Source organism: Blastocystis sp. subtype 4 (genome assembly GCF_000743755.1).
Source record: "Blastocystis sp. subtype 4 strain WR1 chromosome Unknown seqid_0422, whole genome shotgun sequence".
Lineage (NCBI taxonomy): Eukaryota > Bigyra > Opalinata > Blastocystidae > Blastocystis > Blastocystis sp. subtype 4.
In genome coordinates this window covers 1-8633 of record NW_014569125.1, presented here as the reverse complement: position 1 = coordinate 8633, position 8633 = coordinate 1, and the positions used below count along the sequence as shown (strand labels likewise).

Sequence of the window (8633 nt, the reverse complement as noted above, 5' to 3'; positions counted from 1 at the left end):
ACTATCATCAATTCCACTTCATTCTCATTCTCTTTCACTTCTATCACTTCTTCTCCTCTCTTACATATTCCTCTCATTTCTCCTTTATCAACATTCAAATTCAACATACAATTCTTATTACTATTCAATACACTCTCTTTCAAGTACTCCTTCACTTTCCAATTCTCTCTATTCGTCTCCTTCAATCCTGGTTTTGTATAGGTGACTTTAGTATATTCATTTTTACTCATCAACGCTGATTTGGAGTTGCTATAACCACAGACTACTGAGTCGTTTTTGAATCACGGGAATCAATAGAATTGATTCACATGATTCGTAAATAATCCTTGATTACTCTTCTAATCTATTGTTGTCACTAAGTTAATAATTGTTGTTCTAGTAATTCATGAAATCGATAGGAGAATCGACACAATTGAATTGATGACCATTGAGAGAAGCATGTAAACTTATTATATTCTCTGTTATGAGGTCCAAAGTCAATTCTCCTGGTTTTTGTGATATAATTAGTGTCACAAGTAAAGATAACAATCAGTCATAAGGTAAGCATTCTCATTAGTATAATGGCCATCACCTAAATGTTCAATCTATCATCCATCTCCTAGTTTCAAGTGAAACGACATTGATTCACTTCCATATTATCAGAATTCATAGCAGAACAATGGATCCAATAGTGTATTCGAACCAACAGACTCCATAACCACAAACGAAAACTAAACTTTGACATCCTTCGTCTTGACTTCCTTGTTCGCCTTCAGTGGAATTGATTTCTTATCCTTAACTCCCCCTGCAGCCTTTGTCTTTTTCATTTTCCTGACAACACACACAAGGAGAATAACGACTGCAATCACAACAACAACTACTAAAACAATGAGCAATGACACAGACACACAAAGACCGGTTGTCTTTCTCCATTCTCCATCCTTTTCACCTAAAACACACAAACGAGACTGTGTTCCCACAAAACTACCATAATATGAACAGTCACATGTAGCACGCTCTCCCACAACGGTTGTAGGGAAACCGGCTTCAGCTTGGCAACTACCTAAACGAACTGAGAGTGTAATGGTGGCTGCAGCAACACCACCTGGATTTGCTCCCATAACAGTAAACACAAATAAATCAAACTCCTCTGTAGGGATTCCAGTGATCGCTCCTGTTGTTGAATCCAATTGCAGTCCCTGAGGAAGAGTAGAATTATCATTCAAATAAAACACAGTAATCAGATTATCATACTTTGGTGGTTCCACTTTCACAACGGTTCCTACCACCAATTGCAGAGATGTATCTTTGTAGCGTAGATTCTCTGGTTCTTTGTACAAACAGCGATCCATCTGTACCTCTCCAAGTACTCCATCCGTACAGTTACGATAAGCATATCCTCTAAAGCCAGTTGGACACAATGCAGGAGACACTTGACCATCTCCCACAGCTGGATATTCACCAACACCAGGACAAACCTTTCCTACAGACTTACAGAAAAGAAGTTCAAGAGATGTGATTGATGGAGCTGTGATAGCTCCAGAATCAACTGTCAACTTCAATGAATCGAATGGAATCATTCCGAGAGGAGTTTCGAATGAATGATAGGAGCGACCATCGAAGTTGGTACGAGCAAAAGAGGTGAGTTCGCGATCCTCATCCAATTCCATCATCTTTCCTCCAAATGTAGCAGACCAACTTGTAAATGGTTTATTAGCCCAAAATCCCCATGCATTGAAACGCATTCCCATTTGATTAGTACTACCAAAATGAAGATAATCACCATCATCATTAGGGAAACTAATTGCTCCAATAGGATCCATATCAAATAAATCTGATAATGATCCTTCCTCTGGTTGGGTTCCATCAATAACCACCATTTCATCTAACAGACTCGAACACGTACTGACTCCAAAAACACCAGTAGCGTCGAAAGCAACAGGAACCGTTGAAGACTGGTCAGCATGACGATGAAGTTCAAAAGCAATAACATTCGCAGTTTCTGTGGCTCCATCCAGAGTTAACAAGATATGGAACACTGTGAAGAGTGAAGCATCGCGTGTGGCTGTGGCCACAGTCGAATCATCGAATGTTGAAGGCATGTTATAGCGAGCCACCATTTTACCATTGAAATAGGCAACTAGACCAGCTCCAAATCGCACACGTACATTTAACACAGTATAGTCATCCAAGGAATCAATGTCAAAGACTCGTCGAATGTACACTGTGACAGTAGAGTGTTGACCAATCTCTTCTGCTTTCACAACAGACCATGCGGAATCGTCAAATCCTCTCTGATTCCATTCTTCTTGATATTGGTCACTGACCTTCCAATCATCATATTGAATCTGAAAAGGAAGATACGACGAAAATACAGTCTGATGTGTTGTTGGTGTTGTACCACTATTCACCATTCCCATTGCAAAGCTCAGTGCTCCCTGATCCACAGTCATCTTGTATCCACAATCCACCTTCCATCCATCTCCATTATAGTCACGTCCCTCAAATGTATAAATACCGTGAGGAAGACAAAAGTCCAAATAGAAGACTCCTTGAGAGACAGGGAATGTATCTTTTCCTTTGATAACAGTTTCATTACCTCTTCCTTGATACAGTCTCCAACCATTCTCTCGAACATAATTATCAGCATGAATTACAACCGTAATCAGTCTCTGATCCCCAGTACATATTTCTACAGCAAGAGAAAACTCAGTAGTAGTAGATATTCCAAGAATACTCGTTGCATGAATGGTATATGTGGTGTTTTCATGGAGCTCATGAGTCGTTCCTGACAATACACCAGTGAATGGATCAATCACGATTCCAGAAGGCAGGGCAGGAACCACAGAGTAATCAGTGTAATAGGAAGACGAAGGATAAATCTCTGCCATCTCGATGTGTTGGAAGATTGAAGCACTTTCAAATGATAAGGGAGGAATATCCATCTGCATTCGATCACTCATCATATCAAGAGACTGAAGATTCCAAGCACATTCACTCGTGGAACCAGATCCGAAGTCTTCAAATCGATATTGATTGAATGGTTTGTTATTGTGAAGCCACACCTTTCGACGCTGACTTACTGTTGACCACGTTAATCCAGAGATTACCACAAGGAGATTCCAGTCCTCATCATCATTGTTTCTCGCCTTCACGGTTACTGTCTTGACATTTGAATCCACTTTGGAGTAATCATTTGTCAATATAATAGAACTAATCCATTCACGTTTGTCATTCTCAAACTCGACCTGAAGCCAATTGCTATAACAATACGATGATTTGATACTTCGAGTGTACTGACGAGAGAATACATTCTCTGGAGTTGAGATACTGTTGCTTGCTGTCACTGAAAAACCCATTACACGTGATTCTTCCTCAGTACCCATCAGACGAATAGCAGCATCAAAATACTGGGTCTTCTGGGTAGCTGAAATGGCTACTGTAGCTACAGCGATCGTGTTTTGACCTTCATGCAGATAATCCACCATGGTAGATCCTGATATAGAACGAATGGGAAGCGAAACAGAACGATAGATAACTGATTGATACAGTCCAGTAGCAGTAGCTGAAGAGTTCAAATCACCCTCAATATTATTGCGGAATACTTCTTTTCCATTAATTGTCACAATTATACCATATTTGTATCGCAATAACAGAATGAATCCAGCAGCTGTATCTAACGAAGAGATTGTGAAGAATGTCTTGTACAGTTGGATCTGATTGAGAGCAGCTGGATATGATTCGAAGGAACCTTGAGTCCAACCACTTGTCGAATCACTCATCCAATCTGAAGGAATTGAATCCATTTTAGCATACCAGTTGCTATAGGCAGGCATCACATATCCAGTTCGTATGTAGCTCACAGTAGGAAGCGAAAGATATGTGTCGTGTTTTATTCGTAAGAGTTGTTCCAACTCATTTCCTCCAATATAACTGTACACCTCAAAGAAAGAGTCCAATGACCAGGCTACACGCTCACAAGAAGTTTCAATCTTTAGAAGAACATCAGGAACACAAATCGATTGTTCCCATGTTGTCTGCTCTGGACGACTCTCTCCTATAGGAGCAGAATACAAAACTTCTCCTGTCTCCATATTTGTCACTGTGGTTCCCTCCTTACTGGCTGAAGTAGTGTAAAGTCGAACAAGTTTGATCATCGTTCCGTGACACTCTGATATCGTTAGACTGAATGTTCCTGAGATTCCTCCAAATTGAGTTGTATGAACAGTGAATTCAGTAGTCTCCAAACTCGCTCTAGCTGTTCCTACAATCCAACAATTCTCTATGTTGAGTGATAAACCACTAGGAAGAGCAGGAGTCACTGTACAGTTGGAGAATTCATTTGATTTTGGTCGAATATCAACACTCTGGTACTGGGCAATATAGGAATATGAAGTCTCTTCAAACACAATGGCTGAAGGAGGAGCCGTATTGCAAATAAGAGGCTGGATTTCAACAGCATTCCAAGAATAACTATTGACCTTGGTAACACGAAGTTCATAGTATTTGTAGGATGTGAATTGGGAAGCAGAAATGGCATACTTGTATTCTCTTCTTGCAAAACTCCATCCAGTGACATCAATGAATTTGGTAAAATCATCAGTAGCAGTCGTGGACGAACCCCAAAAGCCAAAATCCGTAACTTGGTTACTCTCACTGTTTCCTGAATACATACGAATTCCATTGATCGCAGGTAATACAGTTGAGGTGTACTCATAACGAAGCCAGGCAGTAGAAATCACAAATATGTACATATAATCAGTTTTGTGATAGTTAAAGGCAGCTTCAGGATATCCACCACTACTGGTCAGTGTTGGACTCTCTCCATAAATCATACATGTTGTATCCTCTACATTCGGAGCGATAAGGGCCATAAAAGCATCGAAAGTTACAGTGTGTGAGACTTCCAAGTTTTCAAAATGCAATTCCACAGCAAGAATTGATGAAGGGAAACGAACGATATCTGCCGATCGAATAATACCATGATATGTTAGAGACATGTAAGAGCCTGTAGCTGGTGTCATCGTATTCACTTCTCCATCAACCATATTATCACGATAGATCTCCTCACCATCAATATATGCAATAATACCTTCAGAATAATAGAATCGAAGATCAACAGCTGCCATATCCGGAACACCAATGAAAGGAATTCTATAGTACTGAGTTCCCAGTACTGTTGTTTCTCTTGGAATGATGTTCCATGTGGAATCATCAAACGAACTACTCTTCCATCCATTCTCCTCACTTGATGAGTACTTCCATGATGCTTCCTTGGGAACTGGTGTGTTGACAGTAAAAATAGTAGTTTCAAATGTACTCTCAGTCATATAGTTCTTGAAGACGAGGTTGTCGTAAGGGCCATAAATCGCCAAATAAGCACCTGCGCTCCAACTATCATTCGCACTATCCTTCATCTCCAGGGTGTAGATGAGATTAGGTGTGGCATCCAAACACACCCTGTTGGTAATCACTTGATTGTTAGGGAAAACGGGACTAGTGTAAAGAACAGCACTTCCAGATGTGACCACGAAAGACTCTTCAACTGCGTACGATAAACTCTTCTTTTCAAACGTAACAAAGACCTTCCCTTCTTCACATATCTCTTCGGATACTGAAAGGATAGCTAACTATCAAGGGACATCGGTATCAGTACCAATACTAACAATAGTCAGTAGTTGTGAGAGAATCATAGTCTCTTAAATAATACTGTTCTGGTTTCTACGAGTGGTAAGGATTAATCTCGAATAATGATTGGAGAAACAGTATTGATATGGTTCATCCAATTAAAAGGCGTATAACTGGCGGTTTTCACTCGAAAAGAACTATCTGCAGTAATAAATTTACAGAACCCTGGAATACTTCTACCTATTATCCGGAAGACTACAACACGATATGAGATACGACAACAGAGTAGTTGTAATAAAATGGAGGATGATCCATACCAATTCTTCCAAATATCTTGTAACTATCTATTCAACTAAAATATCAATAGTAATCACGAAAATGTAACAACTACAATGATCTATTATTCAGACGAAAAAAACGGTTATTTCCGATTCCTAGCGGACTCTCGAACCGAATCCATCTCTACAACGAATACTCTCTGTTTGTCATTAGGTTCTTTACTTGTACAGTTCTTATAGCAAAATGGATACGTTTGATATGATTATGACAGGAATCTTTTGGTTCCTTGTTGTTGTGTTCGTCGGTTATATGATTACTCATGGAATCCGATGTATTAAGGAAAAAGACACTGTGATTGTGGAACGACTTGGGAAGTATTACAAGATCATGACTCCTGGACCGAATTTCATCATTCCTTTTATGGATCGGACCAAGTTCATTTCGGTCCGTTATCTTGTGAGCGAGGGGAATTACACAAAGCTTGTTGTCAAGAGTTCTGATACAATTTCGACACAGAATGCTGTAATGGATTTCCCAAGACAGTAGGATTTGATTAGAGAAGATTGACTCTAGACCTGTGATTACGCGTGATAATGCCAAGATCTATTTGGATGCTGTTGTTGTTTTTGTCTTTGATGACTCCTAGGTTCTACAATACCATATCACAAATCCCAAGCAGATGGCATATTCTGTGACAAACCTCCCAAATGTACTTTCAAAGTTGTTGCAGGCTCAACTCCGTGATGTGGCTGGATCTCTAGATGTAGATCGTATCATTGAGGATACAGCTATTCTGGATCGTGTTTCTGGAGAGCTGGATGTGATTGCTCGTGCCTGGGGCGTGAAAGTGGATATGGTGAAGATCCAGAAGGTGCAAGCTGATTCATTGGAGGATGTGCTATCTCAGAAGAAGAATGCTGATTTCCGGAACAAGGAAGTGGTAATCACAGCCAAGGCCAATAAGCAGACTGCTATTATCAATGCAGAGGGTCAGCGAGATCAGAGGATTCGAGAGGCAGAGGGAGAGGCCCAGCGTATTGTAGCATCAGGTAGAGATTGCTGGACGGAATGATGGATAGCTCGTGGTCAAGCTCAGGCTGTGATGAATGAGGCTGAATCAGAAGCTCGTTCGATTCAAGAGATTACCCGTTCTTTAGAGGGAAGTAGTGATGATCCAACGAAGTATCTGTTGTCTTTGAAGTACATTGATGCTCTGAAGACGATTTGCTCCAAGTCCACTACCAAGGTGGTGTTTGTACCTCAGGAGACTCTGATGGTCCAGACAGCCCAACTCCTTGGACTCAATACCATTATTCCTCGCTCCTAAGTGTAGTTTGTGTTATGATTTGTTTGTTGGATATCTAAGAATTATGGTTCAGATCCCATCAATTGGTTCAAACAAACATACCATTTATGTCCTCTTCCTGGAACTATAACCTTCTTTCTCTGAACTGGAATTGTCGCTCTTAAAGGTGATAGTGACAATGCCTGTGCGATTCCACCGAAACCACTTCCTTGGGTTGTTAAAAGACCATCACACTCAGCTAACATATACACATCCAACAAAGCTCGTTTTACAACATCTTCCTTTGGGGAACCTGTAGAATGGCCTCGTTTATACATATCAGTCTTCAAAATAGGAAAATCAGTTCCCAAGATCTCTTGTAGAAAGTTTTCAACAATCTTACTGTCGGTAGATAGATAGATACCCTGTATTGTCTTATCGAAATTGAATTGTCGAATTGTATCGAGAATAATACTAGGAACTTTTTCTAGTGCTTCTTCATCGATAAAAGACACAGACTCTTTCGCATCGGCAAGTAATCCAGCTGCCCGGATCTGAACACCCAATACTGGTCGCTTTTGAAACATTCGAGTACTTTCGTCTAAAATAATTTTCCGAAAGCTCTTCGACGGATTTACCATCAAACGGAACAAAATGTGATTATAATCGAAAAAAGAATCACCTGGTTGTAGGATTTCTGCCCGTTTCAGATCGGCCACAATGGTAGAATTGATAACAAGAATATTTGGGGGTCTAAAATCTATATATACAAGCTCCTCATTCTTTAATTGATTCTGAACGTCAATTACTCTATTAGTTTCGTTTAAACAAGGTTGCTGACGAGAACAAACCGGTAGACCCTCAATACCTATTCATTAGACGTCGTATGAACTCGCACTTCCATCAAACCTGTCATTAAAGCAAGGATTCACCACAGACCAGAAATTGTGAGGTAGGAAAACTAACAATGAGAATCAATATGAAACATCAAGTACATTTGACAGGCCGTTTTCCAGCTATCGCAACAGACACACCATGGGATGCACAGATAAATTTGTGTCCAAGTCCTCCCGTACTTCCGTAGATTATTATAGGTTTTGCATGATTCTGATTCATATAGGCTTTCATTTTGTTGCAAATTTCATTATAGTCTACAGTTTGTATCAAAACCATTCATTACCTCGTTTGTCCTTCCATGGATAATACATGTTCTCCGGATAGTGCTGTATCTCCCAAGTGTCCTTGCCTTTGCGAGAACAGAGTATAAGAAGAACGAAACTTCCAAATACAATAACTGCAAAAGCGATAATCCGTCGAATCATGGTTATTAATGAATATTCTATGTACTTGTCACGGGAATTCTAACAAACAGAATGCTAGCAATCATATTCACTTCTTTCCCTGTTGAGCCATCATCTGTTGCTGATAAGCCATCTGATAATAAGCCATTTGCTGGTAATAG

The 8633-nt window shown here is 40.0% G+C and overlaps 3 protein-coding genes across 3 annotated transcripts; 1 reads left to right on the top strand and 2 right to left on the bottom strand.

The window, feature by feature from the left end:
* Nucleotides 1-710: 710 nt before the first annotated feature.
* JH06_4726 (hypothetical protein) lies at nucleotides 711-5672 on the bottom strand (the record flags this gene model as incomplete). Its single annotated transcript, XM_014669734.1, has 2 exons — nucleotides 711-5605; nucleotides 5636-5672. 2 exons carry the CDS (start codon nucleotides 5670-5672, stop codon nucleotides 711-713), a joined length of 4932 nt encoding a protein of 1643 aa, XP_014525220.1.
* Nucleotides 5673-6129: 457 nt separating this feature from the next.
* JH06_4725 (hypothetical protein) lies at nucleotides 6130-6958 on the top strand (the record flags this gene model as incomplete). The annotated part of the gene is made up of 3 exons (XM_014669733.1): nucleotides 6130-6428; nucleotides 6460-6508; nucleotides 6533-6958. The coding sequence occupies 3 exons, from the start codon at nucleotides 6130-6132 to the stop codon at nucleotides 6956-6958; spliced, it is 774 nt and encodes a 257-aa protein (XP_014525219.1).
* A 296-nt stretch (nucleotides 6959-7254) lies between these two features.
* Nucleotides 7255-8493, bottom strand: JH06_5513 (hypothetical protein; the record flags this gene model as incomplete). The annotated part of the gene is made up of 4 exons (XM_014669732.1): nucleotides 7255-8039; nucleotides 8070-8132; nucleotides 8167-8322; nucleotides 8352-8493. The coding sequence occupies 4 exons, from the start codon at nucleotides 8491-8493 to the stop codon at nucleotides 7255-7257; spliced, it is 1146 nt and encodes a 381-aa protein (XP_014525218.1).
* Nucleotides 8494-8633: the final 140 nt, after the last annotated feature.